At 46.0% G+C, this 20,711-nt stretch overlaps 1 protein-coding gene across 1 annotated transcript in view; it reads left to right on the plus strand.

Moving 5' to 3' along the window:
* The first annotated feature begins 310 nt into the window (after positions 1 to 310).
* Positions 311 to 20,711, plus strand: part of N4BP1 (NEDD4 binding protein 1) — a 63,006-nt gene continuing 42,605 nt past the window's right edge. Inside the window, exon 1 of the mRNA XM_030204363.1 lies at positions 311 to 723. Within this exon, the coding sequence (XP_030060223.1) occupies positions 436 to 723 (288 nt within the window). The 5' untranslated portion in view covers positions 311 to 435. The remainder of the gene's footprint in view (positions 724 to 20,711) is intronic.

The raw sequence follows: 20,711 nt of genomic DNA on the forward strand, positions 1-20,711 counted from the left end.
CCACCAGGACTCCAAGTTTTACAGTAGATGCCCCCCCCCCCCCCCCCCCGGTACTCTTATCTCAAAAGGGACCCTCACCCACCCTTGCTGGGTGTCCACTAATGTTGTGTCGAAAGTTTGGCAATGCTAATGTTACATCATATACTCTAACGTTCCGGGTTGTATCCCATTAGTCCGCCGGAGCCTATGTGCGTCATCATGTTTCTAACGTAAAAACAGAGACCTGGACCAACCCACTCAGCGTCAATCAACTAAACTTCCTTGGCTTGTGCGCTTCAGGTCTGGGTTATTTTACGTCGCACTGTGATGACGTACTGGGACTTTCCGAATTGTTGTCTTTTGATGTACAAGTAAGGCGGGGGAGAGAGCCATGGCTGGGGAGAGACCTGGCGGAAGCGGTAGTTGGAAGCACGGCAGTGCTGCGGCGTTTGACCCATGAGAATTCGATGCCCGGAGTGGGCAGAGCAGGCCGCTGCTAGCCACAGCATGTCCGGCGTGACCAGTGGCATCAGTGGGGCGGTGGAGGATGAGTTTGCGGTGCCCGCTGACAGGAGGCAGTACCTGGAAAGCAGCAAACAGCAGATAGAGCGGCTTTTCCAGGTGGTCTTCACAGTGCTTGGAGCCCTTGACCATTTTCCTGTGGGCAGTGGGGAAAGCAGCCAAAGCTCGGAGTGGATTTGGCTGAAACTGAAAGGGACGAAGGAGGCGGTTCGCAAGGCCAAGGTATAGTATTGGGAGCCCCCAGGGTCAGGAGAGGCCTATCAAGGTTCTGGGGTGGGGGAATGGACAATGCACAGAAGCGGGGTACGGAATGTATCTTATTGAAATGTATATTAGGGTGGAGGCTTGGAGGAAAAATCGGTTTCGTTTTGGTAGAGTAGAATTCAGCGGCTGTAAATAACACTTCTCCAGGCTTTTCTTCAGACCTCCCTGATCTGCTGAAAATCTGTAGGTTCATAGTTTCATTTATTTGATTACCCACTTAGACCATCAAAGCGGATTACATACAATAAAAAACATATATTGGAAAGAAATGACTTTGTACAAAGAAAAGTAAACAACAAAGTATCTATACATCTCTATTTCTGTTATATTCCAGTAGACCACAAAGTGAAAGCAGACTACACCTTACATACAAAATCTGGTGGTACCCCACTGGTGCAGGCGCTATTTCTAGCTCTGGGAACAAGTGTGGGGTGCCAGTGCATACTGAGCACCCCCAATATTGAGTCTTGAAACGAGTATTTTGTATTATGTTTTGCACCCCTGATAATTATGACATGTTGGTGTGTGTTCTGGGTCCTACTAGTGGCACATAAGTTTTGTTGTCATCCTTGGTTTTTGCTTTAAATACATGTTCTTTCTCTCTAACATTTCTAACTTGTAATACACAAATTAATTTTGTGTGTTATGTTTGCTCTTTCTCTGTAACACATAAACTTGAATTTAATACAAAACACATTTGTATTACATATTCTTTCTAATATTTCTAGCTTGTAATACACTAATGTGTTTTGTTTATAGTTATTAAAATGATAGGAAGAATTTCTCAGTTTCATGGTTGCTTAATTTAAATTTTATTAAACCCAGCATCTTAATGGATTGGATCTCAACACTCAAATTATTTTTCATGTAATACATGTGGAGTTAAGTAGTGTGCCACTGTGTCCCTAGTAATGGGATTGCTGCCATGTACGGATTAACACAGATGGCTCATCCCCGTTTCACATGGTGAGGATGGGAATATGTGGCATATCTGAAACCAATGCTACTGGTATATACTGGGGATCAGGTATCTTTGTCATAAGGATCAGATTACGGCAGATGTAGTAGTCCCTATTGTCTGTGGATTTGTAATTTCAATTTTTGTAAGAAAAGTAGGTTTAAAAGTACATAAATAATCTGATCAAGATAATGGTCATTTTCACCTGGTGGAACAATAAGTCATTATTTTATAAAAGTTGGAGTTAGAAAGTACAGAGAATGGCAACGAAAATGATAAAGGGGATGGAGTGACTTCCCTATGAGGAATGGCTAAAGCGGCTAAGGCTCTTCAGCTTGGAGAAAAGACTGCTGAGGGGAGATATAATAGAGGTCTATAGAATGAGTGGAGTGGAACAGGTAGGCGTGAATCGCTTATTTACTGTTTCCAAAAATACCAGGACTACGGGGCATGCAATGAAGCTACAAAGTAGTAAATTTAAAACACATCAGAAAAATTATTTCTTCACTCAACGTGTAATTTAAACTCTGGAGTTCGTTGCCAGAGAATGTAGTAAAAGCAGTTAGCTTTAGTGAGTTTTAAAATAGGTTTGGATAACTTCTTAAAAGAAAAGTCCATAAGCCATTATTAAGATGGACTTGGGGGAAAATCCACTGCTTATTTCTAGAATATCTAATAACAGGTGGCAAAGTTCTACTAAATTATGGTGATAAACCTCCAAACTATGAGAGTAGAATTTGTACGGTGTATGCAATCAGCAAGGTGTTGTTTTAGCAGGGGAGTCTCATAAGTCGCTGAGGTTAATTTTACTTTTTACAACCTTGTTTGCGACAGTTGTAATCATCGGCTCACCCTGCCAACCTCCTGCACTGTTTTTTTATAGATAATTGTTATAGTTTTTATCTTTAACTTTTATCAATGCTTAATGTAGCATACGCATTAGGAGCTACACAGTGAGACAATCTAATGCCAGGACAAGGCTGTGAGCATATTCAAAAATATAATTTGACTTAGCTTTTGATTTGAAGTGCGGAACTCTCCCCGACAGGTGCCTGTTTTGCACACTCTGCTTTCTCAAGGGGTTGTTGTTGCACCAATCAACGGGACAGCCTGTCTATGTTGTCTTAGACAGGCTGTCCTGTTGATTGGTGCGACAACAACCCCTTGAGAAAGCCGAAAACAGGCACCTGTCGGGGAGAGTTCCGCACTTCAAATCAAAAGCTAAGTCAAATTATATTTTTGAATATGCTCACAGCCTTGTCCTGGCATTAGATTGTCTCACTGTGTAGCTCCGAATGCGTATGCTACATTAAGCATTACAATACATCAAGCATTGATAAAAGTTAAAGATAAAAATTATCTATAAAAAAACAGCGAAGGAGGTTGGCAGGGTGAGCCGATGATTACAACTGTCGCAAACAAGGTTGTAAAAAGTAAAATTAACCTCAGCGACTTATGAGACTCCCCTGCTAAAACAACACCTTGCTGATTGCATACGCCGTACAAATTCTATTCTCATAGTTTGGAGGCTTATTTCTAGAATAAGCAGCATAAAATTGTACTGTTTTGGGATCTTGCTAGGTACTTGTAACCTGGATTGATCACCGTTGGAAACCTGTATGGTGATGCTTATATTATGTTCTAAGAATAATCCGAATTGTAGTTACCTGATGCTAGGGTCTACCTTGGGAGTCAGTACCCAAGAGAAATATCTAGGTGTCGTCGTAGACAATATGCTGAAATTTTCTGCTCAGTGTGCGGCTGTGGCCAAAAAAAGCAAACGGGATGCTAGGAATTATTAGGAAAGGGATGGTAAATAAGACCAAGAGTACTATAATGCCTCTTTCGCTCCCATGGTGTGACCTCGTCTTATTGTGTTCAGTTCTGGTCACTGTATCTCAAAAAAGATAGAGTGGAATTTTAAAAAGGTACAAAGAAGAGCAACCAGAATGATAAAGGGAATGGAACTCCTCTCATATGAGGAAAGGCTAAAGAGGTTAGGGTTCTTCAGCTTGAAAGAGAGATGGCTGAGGGGAGTTATGATTGAGGTCTACAAAATCCTGAGTGGTGTAGAACGAGTAGAAGTGAATCCATTTTTTAATCTTTCAAAAATTACAAAGACGAGGGAACAAATGTCCTCTCAGAAGACATGCTGGTAGCAGGAATGCATAGGATTGACCTCCTGTGCAATGTTTGGCCAGCACTTTTGCTTGTTTCTCCAAAAAATCATCTCTATCACTTGAATATAAATAACTATCTAATTCATTATCAACAGTCTTCAAAGGGAGGTATTGTTTTATAAAAATCACTCATAAAACTGCTAACATCCATTTTCAATTTGTTTTTTTGTAGGGGTGGGGGCTCTTCCATTGATGTGGTGCTTTCTGGGAATGTGGGTTGTGGAGGATCCTGAGTTGTTGGTATTGATAGTCTCGAGCCTTCCATTGTGATCTGGTTTTCATACAACCTTCTCAAAAGATCTGGTTGTCTGTGTTTTTACGTCATCTGGGAAGATAATTGGAATGTCTTTCAGACATGGTTGTAGAAGAGAACCAGCCTTGTGTAGTGGATGAACAGGAAAAGAAGTGTCAACAATGGATGAATCTATTGTAGTAACAAGTAAGATGCTTAAGCAACTGGGCACATGATGGAAGGATATTACAGATGGTAGGAACCTGTTCAAGGCTAGTCTCAAGCTATACATCTTTTATTTCCAGAAAGGGTGCAATTTTAATCAGTGGTTCTTTATTGATACGGGTGCAAACCATCTATTGTGTACAAAAACGCTGACTAAAATTATATACCATTTTTGAGTATAAAAACATTCATAATGATAAATGAAACATACTTATCAGAGACTAGTTTTGGGGTGCACTTAAGCTTTTTCTGGAAGTGATTTATACCAGAACTTTTAATAAAATCATCTCAAGCCTGAAAGGTGAGCTAAAATTCCAAAATTAGTATTATAATTGTCACATGTGAGTAATTTGCATACAGCTGAAAGTTCTTTCCTCCTGAATGCACTGAAAGTCATGACTAGCTTGCAACTAAAAAATATATTTAACTCTACTTCCTCTCGTTTTCTGATAAGCGAGTTATTACTCAGACATTAACAGTAATTAGTAAATCCACTTCCTTGGGTTTTTTGTTTTAATCATTTAGTCTTCATTTGGCTAAAACTGCTGACTGTAAGATATCTCATGCATTACTTGCAAATTCTTTTGTTATCAAGGTAGTTGTTTATCATAGACTTTCTAATTCAAGCACAAGTCTGTTTTAGGTAGACAGTGGTTTTATATTCTTCAGATTGTGGTTTTCTGTATACTAATCAGAAAAATTAAGACTATCAGATTTCTTGGATTTTCTTTGATGTTCCATTTTTAATTTTCAGGGTGGCAAAGTAGCATCATTATGTCATATTGGGTTAGTACAGTATTATAGCATATTAGCAAATTTACCTCATTCCCTTTGTCATTGCCAGACCAGCCCACAAATAGGTTATATCCCTTCCTGCCTTCAGATGGAGAGAGAACAAAACTGCTTTCTTCCATGTATACATAAGCAAAACTTTAAAATCAAGCATGGTACCAAAAGATTGGAAGATGGCCAATGTGTAATACCAGTTTTTAAAAAGTGTTCCAGTGGTCACCTGGGAAATTATAGACTGGTGAGCCTGACATCAGTACTGGACTAAATGGTAGAGACTATTATAAAGAACAAAATTATTGAACATATACATAGACACGGATTAATGGGACAAAAGCCAACATGCATTTAGTCCAGGGAAGTCTTGCCTCAGCAATCCGCTACATTTCTTTGAACGGGTGATTAAACGTGGATAAAGATGAGCCGGTCAATTATTGTGTACTAGTAAAAAAGGCCCGTTTCTGTAGGCAAGGAAACGGGCCTTAGGCGGGCAATTCCCCCCCCCCCCCCCCTTCCGCGAACCTGTCGTTCCCGCCGCCGCCACCACCGCCGTTGTTGTGCTACCTTCCCTTCCCGTAGGTTCCTCAATCATCTTCTTAGAAAGTTTAACTCCGTGCGTCTGACGTCAGACGCACGGAGTTAAACTTTCTAAGAAGATGATTGAGGAACCCACCCGAAGGTAGTGCACAACAGCGGCGGGAGGGGGGGGTGCGGTTTTCGGCGTTCCGGGGGGGGGGATCGACAGGTTCGCGGGAGGGGGTGGGTTTTGAGGGGGCCATAGCGCGGGGGGGTGACAGCTGATTCCGAGGCAGTAGGAGGAGTAGGGAAACACGCTGCACGTGTTTCCCTACTCCTCCCCTTGCCTTGGAATCAGCTGTGTTGACGTCAGTGACGTCCGTGCGTGTCTGCCTCGCAGACCACTTGCAGCCAGGGAGCCATGGTCCCAAGCATAGAACGTTGTAGGTGAGAATTATTATATAGGATCTGGATTTCAGAAGGATAAAGTACATCATGAAACACTCCTGAGGAAATCGGGAAGTCGTAGGACAGGAGGCAGTGTCCTATTATGGATTAAGAACTGGTTAAAAATAGAAAATAGAAATGCACAATATGGAGAAAGGTAAACAGTGGGTTCCCCAGGGGTCTATGCTGGGACTGCTGCTTTTTAACATATTTATAAATGATTTAGATACAGGAATAATGAGTGAGGTGATTGAATAATTTTGTGTTGTCAGCAAATTTTAAAGTTGTTAAATCATAAGAGTGTGAAAAATTGCAAGAGGACCTCATGAGACTGGGGAACTGGGCATCCAAAAGGCAGATGACATTTAGGGGGTTGTTTACTAAAGCTTAGCTTGTGCTATCTGCAGCAGGGCCCTTAGGAATAAAATTGGCCTTGCTGCAGATAACGCAAGCTAAGCTTTAGTAAACAGGGGGGTTAATGTGAGCAAGTACAAAGTGATTCATATAGGAAAGGAGAACCTAGACTATAGAGCTACATGATGCAAGGTTCCACATTAAGAGTCACTGCCCAAGAAAATGATCTAGGCATCATTGTTGATGATACATTGAAGCCCTCCGTTCAGTGTGCAGCAGCGGTTAAGAAAGCAAATAGAATGTTAGTCGTCATTAGGAATGGAAAACAAAACTGAGACTATTATAATGCCTCGAATGCTGAGTGCAATCCTGATCACTGCATCTCAAAAAAGATATAGTAGAATTGAAAAAGGTAGAGAGAAGGGCAGTGGAAACGATAAAGGGAATAGGACAAATTCCCTGTGAGGAAAGGCTAAAAATGCTATGGTTTTTCTACTTGGAGAAGAGATAGCTAAGGGGAGATATGATATAAAATACTGAATGGAGTGGAATGGGTAGACATATTTTTGGAGCGAGTAAACAAGCGATCCACAAGGACTAGGGGCACACAGAAGCTAAGTAGGAAATTTTAAAACCAATCAAAGAAAATATTTCTTCAATCGACGTGTAATTAAACTCTGGAATTCGTTTCCAGAGAATGGGTTAAAGCAGTTAGCAAGGTTTAAAAATGGTTTGGATAATTTCCTAAAAGAAAAGTTCATAAACCATTTGTACCCCGCGCTTTCCCACTCATGGCAGGCTTAATGCGGCTTACATGGGGCAATGTAGAGTTAAGTGACTTGCCCAGAGTCACAAGGAGCTGCCTGTGCCTGAGGTGGGCATTGAACTCAGTTCCCCAGGACCAAAGTCCACCACCCTAACCACTAGGCCACTCCTCCACTCAGGAACTTGGGAAAATCTACTGCTTATTTCTAGGGTGAGTAGCATTAAATCTGTTCTTATGAAGCAAATGATGGTGAACTAGGATTAGAAAAAACTGACCAATGAAAATAAATCACTGAGATTGAATAGCATACACCCTAGAGTATTAAAACAACTAAAATGAAAGGGCCCCAGGGTGATCCAGGAAGCTATAGACAGGCAAAAATAGTAAAAGTTAACCTGAAGAGTACAATTACTGACTGTATGGATAGACACAGATTAATAGAAAAGAGCTGATATATAGTTAAGGGAAACCTACATGGCTGATGTTTTGTTGTTGTTTTATAGGCATAAATACCTTTTTGGGCAAAGTTGAGTCTGGATGTAGTGTATGTGAATTTTCAGGTGTTCGATGAAGGCCCTCACAAGAGATGTCAGAAATTTAAAGTCATGGGATAGTGATCCACAACACGACACAATCTTCTAACTGGCTAAAAGATAGGAAACAGAATAGAACTAAATAGTCATTTTCCCCAAAATTATTCAAAGTAGTTATGTCAAAAGTCAATTATAAGAAATTTACAGGAGGACATTGTAAAACTTAAATTTAATACAGACAATTTTACCCCCTGTTGTATATTATGGGTATTATTATTACTACTAGTAAAAAAGGCCCGTTTCGGTGAGCAATGAAACCGGGCGCTAGCAAGGTATTTGATTTCTGCAATGATTGTGTTGAAAGAGGTTTATTGTATAATTGTGCAGGTTTTTTTGTTTGATTTTATTGAATTGATAGGTTGTATGAAGGGGGCTTGGAGGGTTGTTGATTTTTTTTTTTTTAGGGGTGTGGAGAGTGGGTTTTTCCTGGAATGGGTTTTTTTTTTTTTTGTAATGTATTTTTTTTGTGGGGGGGGGGGGGGGGGGAGGTGGTTCGGTGAATGTCCCTTGCTTGCAAAGGTTTTTTTTTTGTTTGTTTTTTTTGTGTTGTGCTGGCAAAGTTGGAGGAAGTGTTTTTGAACTGAGAGGGTTTTGCAGGGGGTTTGGATTTGGGTCAGCGTGTGTTTTTTTTACCTGAGCTGTGTGAGAGAGAGAAGTGCAGAGTCTGGACGCTTTGGACTGCTGCTGCCATTCGCCGTAACAGCGACAATGGAGGGATGGTGCCTGCAAGTGTTTTGGAGGGACGACGCAACGACCCTTGGGGGGGGGAGGAGGGTGGTGTCCTGTACGTCCGGAGGTGTATCGTGACGGGAGGGCGGAGGGTAGGAACGAATTGTTCGCCGATTCGAGAGGGAGTGTGTGGGGGAGAAGGGGGAGGTCCGAAGTCGTAGAGGAGAGGGCGGGAGCCCGAAGTTGAATGAGGGGGACGTGGTGAAGTGGCACCTCGGGAAGGCCGAGAGACAGAGGTTTGGGGGGGGGGGGGGGCTTACCGGCACTGCTCTTCTGTTTTAGCACCGTTGGCGGGGTTTTTTTTGTAATACTTTTTTGGTCCGCCGTGACTCCGCCCTTGGCGTCATGACGTTTTGACGCGAGGGCGGGGCACACAGTCATGGTGGAATTCCGATCTACACCATGACGGAAGTTGGAGATTAGAAATTTGGCTTCATTAGAATGTTGGAGTTGTGAATTATGTCCGGAAGGGGCATGGCTGAGGGCGGGTCTATGACTGAGGGTGAGTGGTGCTGACAGCCTAGCCTAGGAAGAGTAGATTCAGTGCTTCACTGAACGTTGGAGGTGAGAATTATTTATATATTACTATTACTATTATCATTTCTATAGTGATAGTTATGAACTATGAAATAGGACCCATGATTAAGACCTGTAAAAACAGGCCTTGAGTGTCTCTCTTAGTTGACCTTTTCACTGAATCTAAGCTCATGGTCTGCTAGCACCTAAGTAAACACTATAAACTTAAGTTGTCCACCCTAGAGCAGAGTAAAATATGAGGCCCAAGGACTTATGATCTGATAAGACATTCCTATGCGCAAACTGGCCTGGGAAAGGTGCAAGTAGGGATGAACAGAAGAATGTGTGATTTAGTGACGTGGGGATAGATGGTGAGAACAGAAAACAGAATGTATGCTGGGAGGAATAATCATGATGAACTATCATTTCTCTGTCTCTTGTGTTATTACAAGCTTAATTTTCATCTGGCAAAATAAGGGAATGATTTCATTGTTAATGATTAAAATGTTTAAATTTTGTGTATTGCATAGATATAACATTGAATACAATTTCCGTTGCTTTATAAGTGAGAACTAAACATCTAAAGATAGTAATTTTGTAAGAGGGTGCATATTTTAAGTGGTAAAGTTTACACCCAGTTCAGTGTATTGTGGTTGTTTGCATAAAGATGTGGCCATATACCTTTTATAAATATCGACCGCAACACAACGAAACCAAATCTTGTAATGGACATTTCCTTGTCATCAAGCAAATGAAGCCATTTTGTATGGGTTGTGTCCATCAACCAGCAGGGGGAGATAGAGAGCACTCAACTTTTCACAGTGCCTCATGGCCAGCTAGCTCCACTGCCTCTTCAGTATTCTCTGTCTCCCCAAGCAGGGTGGCTGCAGCTTCTTCGAGCTCCATCAAAATCTGCCTGGGGGTGGCTCCTGGCTTGCCAGTTGTTAGCTGGGGTGTTAGAGGCTATAGCAGCTTCACTTTGAAGGCACACAGGTCAGCCCTTTCCCTGCCTTACCCATGCCCCCGTGGATGTGGACATATTAGCTTGCTTTTCCCTGTCCTTTCCCACTCAGTGGATGCAGGCACATTGGTTCGCCTTTCCCTGCCTTTCCCACTTATCTGAGCCTCCGGAGTGTTTTTATTTACCTCTTTTGCCTCTGCTTTCCTCACAGCGTTAAAAATAAATAAATAATGAATTAATTAATTAAAGTCGCATCGTGCTTCAGCGCAACGATCTTGGGAAAGAGGTTTTTTTTCCTGAGATTCTTCTGCAGGACCGGAGCTGTGATACTCGATCTAGTGAGGTAAAAAGTGTTTTCTGACTCCTCCGGGGTGGACCCGCGATCGGGAAGTTTTTGGCGCGAACCGCCATTTTTTGAATTTACTGCCGTTTTCGGCGATGGCTGCGGACACTGTAAAGCACTGTTCTAAATGTGGCAAGCGCAAATCAGCAGCGGGGCTCTGTAATTCGTGCTGTACAGACGGTAGAGCCGGCCCGAGCATAGCGAGCGGCGATCTTTCGCGCTCTGAGCTGGCAGCGGATGCCATTTTGGATTTTCCACATGACGCGGCCTCCGTTGCGATGGAGAGCCCTGAATCCGGGGGGGTCCTCTGAGTGAGGCTAATAATAGAGCTGAAGCCCTGGGCAGGATCCGGGCGGTCAGGGAGCGGTTTCTCCCCTGATTTTGTTTTAATGCTGCATAGGGCATACGTGCTTAAAAGAGCTCTTCCACAGGGATCTTCGGACCCTCTGCCTGCCCCCCCCCCCCCCCCCCCCCCCCCCCCCGGTGGATCCTGGCCTTTTGGAGTTGGCTTTGCCTGTTTCTTATCCTCCTGATAAACGCAGAAGGATTCTAAGGGGTCTGGCAGAACTTCTTGGGCTGAGGAGCCAGAGTCGGGTGCAGAATTGCCACAGGAGCTTGATGATCGTCTGCGGTGAGGATTTCCACCGCGAGGAGCTGCCAGCGCTTATTTCAGATGCCTTACAAGCCCTCTCGATTGAAGATCCTGGGAGTGGCACAGCCTCCTCGGTTAATCCAAGGATGGCTAGTACCAGAAAGCCTGCTCGAGCCTTTCCTTTGCATGACTCCATCCAAGAGCTTATTTCGGCTCAATGGGCTAACCCCGAGGGACCTTTGAAGGTTGCCAGGGCTATGGGGCAATTATACCCTCTGAGTGAGGAACATTTGGCTCGCTTTGCAATGCCTAAAGTGGATGCCCTGGTCACGGCTATGACAAAGAGAACTACCCTCCCTGTTGAAGGAGGTGTTGCCCTGAAGGATATTCAAGACCACAGGCTTGATTCAGCTCTGAAGCGGTCCTTTGATTTGCCAGGTCTTACTGTTCGGGCGTCTGCATGCAGTTGTTATGCTGCTAGAGCCTGCCTGGCTTGGTTACAGCAGGCAGTGGAACAGCCCGGTGATGGAGCGGAGACCTTATCTGAAGTGGCTCCGCGGATGGAGTCGGCCTGTCCTTTTTGGCTGACGCCCTTTATGATATGGTCAGAGCTTCGGCTAAGCAAATGGCTGTAGCAGTGGCGACTCGCCGCACTCTTTGGCTAAGACATTGGGCGGCGGACATGGCCTCTAAGCAAAGGTTGGTGAAGTTGCCCTTTCAAGGCCTTCTCCTGTTTGGTGAGGAGCTGGAAAACATCGGCCTGGGGGATTCCAAACCTCAGCGCTTGCCCGAAGATAGGCTGAAGCCTTCCTCTAAGGGTCAGGCGGTCCACTCCTCTTACAGACCTCGCTTCCGTGAAGCTAGAAGGTACCGCCCAGGGCGTGCTGCTGGGTTCAATTCGTGTGCCCGCTTTCAGCAGAGAAACTCCTTTCGCTCGGACAAACGTTCCGCAGCTGCCAGTTCAAGGCCTGGAGTTCAGGGGCGACCCTTTCAATGATGGTGCACCGGTCCTCTCCTCGTTTCCTGTCATCAGAGGAAGACTTTCCCTCTTTTTCAAGGAGTGGGCTAAAATCTCCGCAGATCAGTGGGTCTTGGACCTGATCAGAGACAAATACCGAATAGAATTCAATGCCCCGGTGAGAGACGTGTTTGTGGAGTCCCGATGCGGTTCTGCCGCCAAATGGGCGGCGGTAGAGGAGACTCTGCACAGTCTGTGCCAGATAGGGGCTGTGACCCCGGTGCCTCCCGCCGAACAAGGTCTAGGCCGCTACTCCATTTACTTTGTGGTGCCACGAAAAGGCGGGTCTTTTCGCCCGATCCTGGACTTAAAAGAGCTAAACAAGTCCTTAAGAGTGCGGCATTTTCATATGGAAACCCTGCGCTCCGTCATTGCGGCGGTACAGCCAGGAGAGTTTCTCACGTCTCTGGACCTGAAAGAAGCTTACTTGCACATACCAATTTGGCCCCCGCACCAGAAGTTTCTGCGGTTTGCGGTGTTGGGAAACATTTCCAGTTTCGGGCCTTGCCTATTGGCCTCGCCACAGCTCTCCAAGGTAATGGTTGTAGTAGCTGCCTTTCTCAGGCGAGAGGGTATCTGGGTTCACCCGTACCTAGACGACTGGCTCATCAGAGCAGACTCAGAAAAAGAGAGTCATCTAGCTACAGCCAGAGTGGTTTCAATCCTTCAATCTCTGGGCTGGGTCGTCAATATGGCCAAAAGTTACCTGACCCCCTCGCAATCTCTAGAATATTTGGTGGCCAGGTTCGACACAGCCTCGGGTATGTGTTTCTTCCCGAACAAAGGCGGTGCAAGCTTCAGAATCATGTCCGTCTGCTCCTGAGGATGCCCCGCCCGCGAGCTTGGGACATTGTCCAGCTGTTGGGATCAATGGCGGCCACCTTGGAAGTGGTGCCATGGGCGACAGCGCACCTGAGACCTCTACAGTATTCTCTACTTCAACGATGGTCTCCAGTATCTCAGGATTATCAGTGCAGACTTTCTTGGCTCCCTGCCGCCTGCCTCAGTATGTAATGGTGGCTCTCGGACAGCATGTTGCAGCGGGGAATGCCGCTGGTGCTCCCCGATTGGTGCCTAGTGGTGACAGATGCCAGCCTGAAGGACTGGGGCGCACATTGCCAGGGGAAGCATGCCCAGGGTCTGTGGACGCCCGACGAGTCGGAGTGGTCTATCAACCGCCTGGAGTTGAAAGCGGTGTTTCTGGCTCTTCTGGCTTTTCAAGTGACCCTGGAAGGATTGGCTGTCCGAGTGATGTCGGACAACATGACAGCAGTGGCCTACATAAATCGACAAGGCGGCACTCAGTGCAGAGCTCTAGCTGCGCAGGCCGAACAAATTTGCCACTGGGCCGAGCTGCATCTACAGTCCCTGTCAGCAGCTCACATTGCAGGTCAGAGCAACGTGCAAGCCGACTATCTAAGCAGGCATCAGATCGATCCAGCGGAGTGGGAACTAGCAGATGATGTATTCCTGCAGATATGTGCCAAATGGGGCAAGCCAGTGATGGATCTTATGGCGACCAGTTCCAATGCCAAAGTCCCGTGCTTCTTCAGCAGACGGAGGGATCCTCGCTGTGCCGGGTTGGATGCCTTGGCTCAACCCTAGCCCCTGGGCTTGCTATATGTCTTCCCTCCGTGGCCCTTGATAGGGCGAGTGCTCCTGCGGATTCGGCTGCATCCAGGAGAAGTGGTGCTCATCGCCCCGGATTGGCCCAGGAGACCTTGGTATGCGGACCTCCGACAGATGATGTTGGAGGCTCCCTTTCCGTTACCTCTGGTTCCGCACCTGTTGTCACAGGGTCCGGTGGCCATGGAGGACGCCTGCCGCTTTGGTCTTATGGCATGGTGATTGAGAGGGCGCAATTGAGAGAGAGAGGCTACTCAAGGTAATTTCCACTCTCCTGCAGGCCCGTAAGCACTCCACGTCCGTGGCTTATGCCAGGATTTGGCGCCAGTTTGAAGTCTGGTGTGTTTCAAGAGCGCTTTCTCCGTTGCGGGCTCCTGTCTCGCCGATTCTGGACTTTTTGCAGGATGGTGTACACAAAGGCTTGGCCTATAATTCCCTGCGGGTGCAAGTGGCAAGGTTGAAGGCGTGTCCTTAGCTGCTCATCCAGATGTGGCACAGTTTCTTAGAGGGGTGCCTTGGCTCCGTCCTCCCATGCGGGCACCTTGTCCAGCTTGGAACCTGGGGTTAATATTGAAGGCCCTTCAGGGGGCTCCCTTTGAACCGCTTCGGCGTGCTTCAGAGAAAGATTTGACACTGAAGGCTGTCTTTTTAGTGGCCATTACCTCGGCGAGACGGGTGTCAGAGCTCCAGGCGCTGTCCTGTAGAGACTCTTTTCTGCAATTCTCAGAGTCGGGGGTCACGGTTCGGACTGTGCCTTCCTTCATGCCTAAGGTGGTTTCAGCGTTTCACCTAAACCAGCCTGTTTTTTCTTCCCTCCTTTGTTGAGGAGGAGTTTCCAGGTTCATTTGGGCAGTTGCAACTTTTGAATGTGCGCAGGACTCTGTTGCAGTATCTGCGAATTACAAATTCTTTCAGGACCTCTGATCATCTTTTTGTGTTGTTTGCAGGTCCTCGCAGAGGGTCTTCAGCGTCTAAAGCCACTATTGCCCGTTGGCTCAAAGAAGCTATCTTTTCAGCATATCTGCTGTCTGGCCGGGCTCCGCCTGAAGCCTTTAAGGCACATTCCACAAGAGCGATTTCCTCTTCCTGGGCGGAAACTGGAGCACTATCTCTTCATGAGATTTGCAGTGCTGCAACATGAGCTTCTAAGCTCTCTTTCGCCCGACATTACAGGCTGGATGTGGCTGCCAGGAGGGATGCGCGTTTTGGAGCACAGGTGCTAGCGCGTGGTGTGGCTTTTTCCCACCCTATTTAGGGATTGCTTTGTTACATCCCATACGTAATGGCTTCATCTGCTTGATGACAAGGAAGGGAAAATTAGGTTCTTACCATGATAATTTTCTTTCCTTTAGTCATAGTAGATGAAGCCATGAGCCCTCCCTGTATGATTGTCTGTATTGCAGTGATTCTGATTTTAGGTACTGTTCTTGTTTCCTGAAGTTATATTCCTTCCTTGGGGAGTCGGAAAACAGTCTTCAGGATTCTTGTTACAGTTATAGGAGGATGAGTTCATTCCCTCCAGTTCATGTTTTGGGAGGATGAGTTTATTCCCTCCAGGAGGATGAGTTCATTCCCTCCTTTGTTGAGTTCATGCCCTTGTTAAGGGGCCATCGTTCGCTGTGAGGAAAGTTCATGTTATTCCCATTGCGGTTTGCCATACTGCTTTGGAAGCTTCAAATACTGAAGAGGCAGTGGAGCTAGCTGGCCATGAGGCACTGAGAAAAGTTGAATGCTCTCTATCTCCCCCTGCTGGTTGATGGACACAACCCATACGTAATGGCTTCATCTGCTATGACTAAAGGAAAGAAAATTATCATGGTAAGAACCTAATTTTCCCTTACCTCAAATTTCAGAAGCAAAGATTCCTATTAGGCTTCTCAATTTAACCAACCTTAGGGAAACTTTTATTCCTGAGACTGGTTTTGAGTGAAGCTAATGTATGGCTAGATTGGATTCAGTATTTTTATTTTTGTTACATTTGTACCCCGCGCTTTCCCACTCATGGCAGGCTCAATGCGGCTTACATATTGTATACAGGTACTTATTTGTACCTGGGGCAATGGAGGGTTAAATGGCTTGCCCAGAGTCACAAGGAGCTGCCTGTGCCTGAAGTGGGAATTGAACTCAGTTCCTCAGTTCCCAAGGACCAAAGTCCACCACCCTAACCACTAGGCCACTCCTTCAGTCCACTGTTTAAATCAGTCCAGTGCACTGTTTAAACCAGTCCAGAGTTTAAAACTATTGAACCACACTGTTTTTTTTCTCAGCCTACTGTTCCCCGATTTACCTATGGGAGCAAAAACACCCCCGGTATTTAGACTACCAGTCCCTAGGATAACTTTTGAGACCTGTTTACCCCAAGAAAAAAAATTTGAATTTTTACTCAATTGGTAACCTTTCCCTATGTAATTCTACCTTAACCTCTACCAATGACCTTGACTTTTCTGACAGATATATGGTGATACTGTGGAACCAAAACCTTATACATAATGCTGCCCACCAACTGGCAAGGCAAATGTGGTGTAGTTTAATTAATAATTCATTTAGTAATCCAATCGATAATTAAGTTCTTTCTAGAAAGAAGTAAGAAATCCCTGGTTCTTTTGATGATAGAATTTATATTGACTCTATGGGTGCACCAAGGGGAGTGCCAGATGAATTCAAGGCCCACAACCAAATTGCTGCAGGTTTTGAATCCTCTTTGTTTTGGTGGTCCACTAGTAACAAAAATATTGATTGGATTAATTACATTTATTATCAGCAGCGCTTTATTAATTACACTCGAGATGCAGGTAAAGGTATTGCTGCTCAATTAGATGCTACATGAACTTGCTGAAAATTCTGATAGATACCACCTGAACTGGGTGGATGGACAATATTTTTGGGAAATAGAAAACTTTCATGGTATCTAGTTTAATCACAATGATAATCATTATTGCTGTATTTGTACTTCTTAGCTGCTGTATAACACCCTGTATCAGAAGTTTAGTGCAACAATTAATTGAAACTGCCTTAAGTAAAAGAGAATCTATAGGACATGAATATGTTCTACATGAAAGACTATGCATTAGCGCAGAAATTGAAAATGTTGAAGTTAATGTTTAATTTCTTTGTGATACTCTTGGTTTTGCATTATCATCTTCCTCTGTGATCATTTAGATGGGAGGTATTATAAGTAACATAAGGCCCAGGGAAGGTTAAAGAGGGGTAACATATCTCATTATAATCACATTCTTTTGTCACCTATAGCCCAATCCATGTAAAAAGGGTTTTCACATTGTGACTCACACCTATAATCTCCCTACCTAAATTGATGGGAACCTATGAGGGCCTATCCCTTAAATGGAAAAATGAGAGATCATCCATTAATGCTCATGAGGTCATATGGTAATGACGGGTAAGATCGGACAGCCTGCAACCTAAGACAGCCTGTGGCCTGGGCAGTAATAGAAACTTGAGGGAGCCTGATACCAAGGTTCCAAATAAGTGAAGCCCTTACTAAGGCCTTCAAGAGGGGACATGTATATTATGGGTATTATTATTACTATTACTTATCATTTCTATAGTGATAGTTATGAACTATGAAATAGGACCCATGATTAAGACCTGTAAAAACAGGCCTTGAGTGTCTCTCTTAGTTGACCTTTTCACTGAATCTAAGCTCATGGTCTGCTAGCACCTAAGTAAACACTATAAACTTAAGTTGTCCACCCTAGAGCAGAGTAAATCGTGAGGCAAAGGACTTATGATATGATAAGACATTCCTATGTGCAAACTGGCCTGGGAAAGGTGCAAGTAGGGATGAACAGAAGAATGTGTGATTTAGTGACGTGGGGATAGATGGTGAGAACAGAAAACAGAATGTTTCTCTGGAAGATAAGTGCTAAGGCTTTGCTTAACACAAAGGGTATAAAAACAGCTGTATCAGAGCATTAGGTTGGGGAGAGAAGCAGAGTTAGATCACATGTTTGGGTCCCCTGTACCCCCCCTAATGAGAAACTAGCATTTGTAATTGTAAATTACTCTTGGTAAAAAAAAGAATAAAGAATTGCCTTTCTCATTATCCTGTAGTTTTGGTTTCTTTTACTCCTTCCAGCAGAGAATGGCTGGTTTATGCTAATTTGGGAGGAGATACAAGCAGCCTAAAAACACTGTTTCCTTGTCATCAAGCAGATGAAGCCATTACGTATGGGTTATGTCCATCAACCAGCAGGGGAGATAGAGAGCACTCAAACTTTCACAGTGCCCTCTTGGCCAGCTAGCTCCACTGCCTCTTCAGTATTCTCTATCTCCCTTAGCAGGGTGGCTGCAGCTTGTTCGAGCTCCAGAAAAATCTGCCGGGAGGTGGTTCCTGGCTTGCCAGTTGTTAACCGGGGTGTTGGAGGCTATAGCAGCTTCACTTTAAAGGCACATAGGTTAGCCCTTTCCCTGCCTTACCCATACCTCTGTGGATGTGGACATATTGCCTTGCTTTCCCTGTCCTTACCCACCAACAGTGGATGCAGGCATATAGGTTCGCCCTTTCCCTGCCTTTCCCACTCATCTGAGCCTCCAGAGTCTTCAATACCTCTGCTTTCCTCACAGCTTAAAAAAATAAAAAATAAAAAAAAAAGTTGCGTTGCGTTTTTAAACGCAGAGACGCTGGAACAGAGGTTTTTGACCTGATTTTCAGCAGGATCGTAGTTGTACACTAGATCCTTTGAGGTAAGAGTGTTTTCCAACTCCTCCGGGGTGGGCTCGCGATCGGGGCGATTACCGCCGTTTTTCGGCGATGGCTGCGGACAATGTAAAGCGCTGTTCCACTTGTGGCAAGCGCAAATCAGCAGCAGGGCTCTGTAAATCGTGCTGTATTGGCGTAGGAGCCGGCCCGAGCATGGCGAGCGATGTTTCTTCCCGCTCTGAGCTGGCAGCGGGCGCCATTTTGCTTACACCGCATGGCTCGGCCTCCGTGGACACGGAGAGACCTGAGCCGGGTGGGGCACCTCTAGATGAGGTTATTTCAGGAGTGGCTAGCACCGGACAGGATTTGGGTGCCCAGGGTGAGATTTTCTCCCCGGATTTTGTGCTTTTGCTGCATAAAGCATACATGATGAAAAGAGCCCTTCCTCAAGGGTCGCCTGAGGCTCCTCTGATTGCCCCCCCCCAATGGATTCTGGCCTGGGACTGCCCAGTGAGGCTTTTTTCCCGGATGCTTGGCCTAAAGATAAGCGCAGAAGGGTTAATTCCCCTTCAGATTGTGGTGCACCTTCCCCCCCCCCCCCCCCCCCCTCCCCTGTGGTCGGGGTGTGAGGATTCGGAGAACTCTGACAGACGTTCTTGGTCTGAGGAACCAGAGTCAGGTGCGGATTTACCACAGGATCTGGATGATCCCTCCGCGGTGAGGATTTTCCACCGTGATGAGCTGCCAGCGCTTATTTCAGATACCCTGCAGGCCCTCTCGATTGAAGATCCTGACAGTGGCATGGCTTCCTCGGGTAATCCCAGGATGGCTAGTACCAAGAAAGCTGCTCGGGCCTTCCCTTTGCATGACTCCATCCTAGAGCTTGTTTCGGCTCAGTGGGCTGACCCCGAGGGACCTTTGAGAGTTTCCAGGGCTATGGGGCAGTTATACCCTCTGCGTGAGGGACATATGGCTCGTTTTCAAATGCCTACAGTGGATGCCCTAGTCACTGCGGTGACAAAGAGAACTACCCTCCCTGTTGAAGGAGGTGTTGCCCTGAAGGACGTTCAAGACCGTAGGCTGGAAACAGCATTGAAACGGTCCTTTGAAATTGCAGGTCTCACTGTTCGGGCGTCTGCATGCAGCTGTTATGCTGTGAGAGCCTGCCTAGCTTGGCTGCAACAGGCAGTGGCTCAGCCCGGAGATGGAGCGGAGCCCTTCTTGGATGTGGCTCCGCGGATGGAGGTGGCCTTGTCCTTTCTGGCTGATGCCCTTTATGACCTTGTCAGAGCTTCGGCTAAACAAATGGCAGTAGCAGTGGCGGCTCGCCGTCGTCTGTGGCTACGATACTGGGCAGCGGACATGGCCTCTAAGCAAAGGTTGGTGAAGTTGCCTTTTCAAGGACTTCTCCTATTTGGTGAGGAGTTAGAGAAAATTGTGAAAGGCCTGGGTGATCCAAAACCCCAGCGCTTGCCCGAAGATAGGCAGAGGCCTTCCTCTAAGGGCCAGGCAGTCCACTCCTCGTACAGACCTCGCTTCCGTGAAGCTAGAAGGTACCGCCCGGGGCATTCTGCTGGGTTCACTTCACGTGCCCGTGGTCAGCAGAGGAACTCCTTTCGTTCGGACAAGCGTTCCGCAGCCGGTGGCTCAAGACCAGGAGTTCAGGGGCGACCCTCTCAATGATGGTGCGCTGGCCCTCTCCTCGATGCCTGTCATCGGAGGACGGCTTTCTCTCTTTGTCGAGGAGTGGGCCAAGATTTCCTCAGATCAGTGGGTTCTGGACCTGATCAGAGATGGATACAGAATAGAATTCAACGCCCCAGTAAGAGACGTGTTTGTGGAGTCCCGATGCAGTTCTGCCGTCAAACGGGCGGCGGTGGAGGAGACTTTACAAGGTCTGATTCAGTTAGGGGCAGTGACCCCCGGTGCCTCCCGCCGAGCAAGGCTGCGGCCGATACTCCATCTACTTTGTGGTGCCGCGAAAAGGTGGGTCCTTTCGCCCTATTCTGGACTTAAAAGAAGTGAACAAGTCCCTGAGAGTGAGGCATTTCCACATGGAATCCCTGCGCTCCGTCATTGCTGCGGTTCAGCCAGGAGAGTTTCTCACGTCTCTAGACCTGAAAGAAGCTTACTTGCACATACCGATTTGGCACCCGCACCAGAAGTTTCTGAGATTTGCGGTGTTGGGAAAACATTTCCAGTTCAGGGCCTCGCCTTTTGGCCTCGCCACAGCTCCCTGAACCTTTTCGAAGGTAATGGTGGTAGTAGCTGCTTTTCTCAGGCGAGAAGGTATCAGGGTTCACCCGTACCTAGACGACTGGCTCATCAGAGCAGACTCTGCAACAGAGAGCTTACAATCTACAGCCAGAGTGGTCTCAGTACTGCAATCTCTAGGCTGGGTCGTCAATATGGCCAAAAGTCACCTGTCCCCTTCACAATCT

This window comes from Microcaecilia unicolor, chromosome 5, assembly GCF_901765095.1.
Source record: "Microcaecilia unicolor chromosome 5, aMicUni1.1, whole genome shotgun sequence".
NCBI lineage: Eukaryota > Metazoa > Chordata > Amphibia > Gymnophiona > Siphonopidae > Microcaecilia > Microcaecilia unicolor.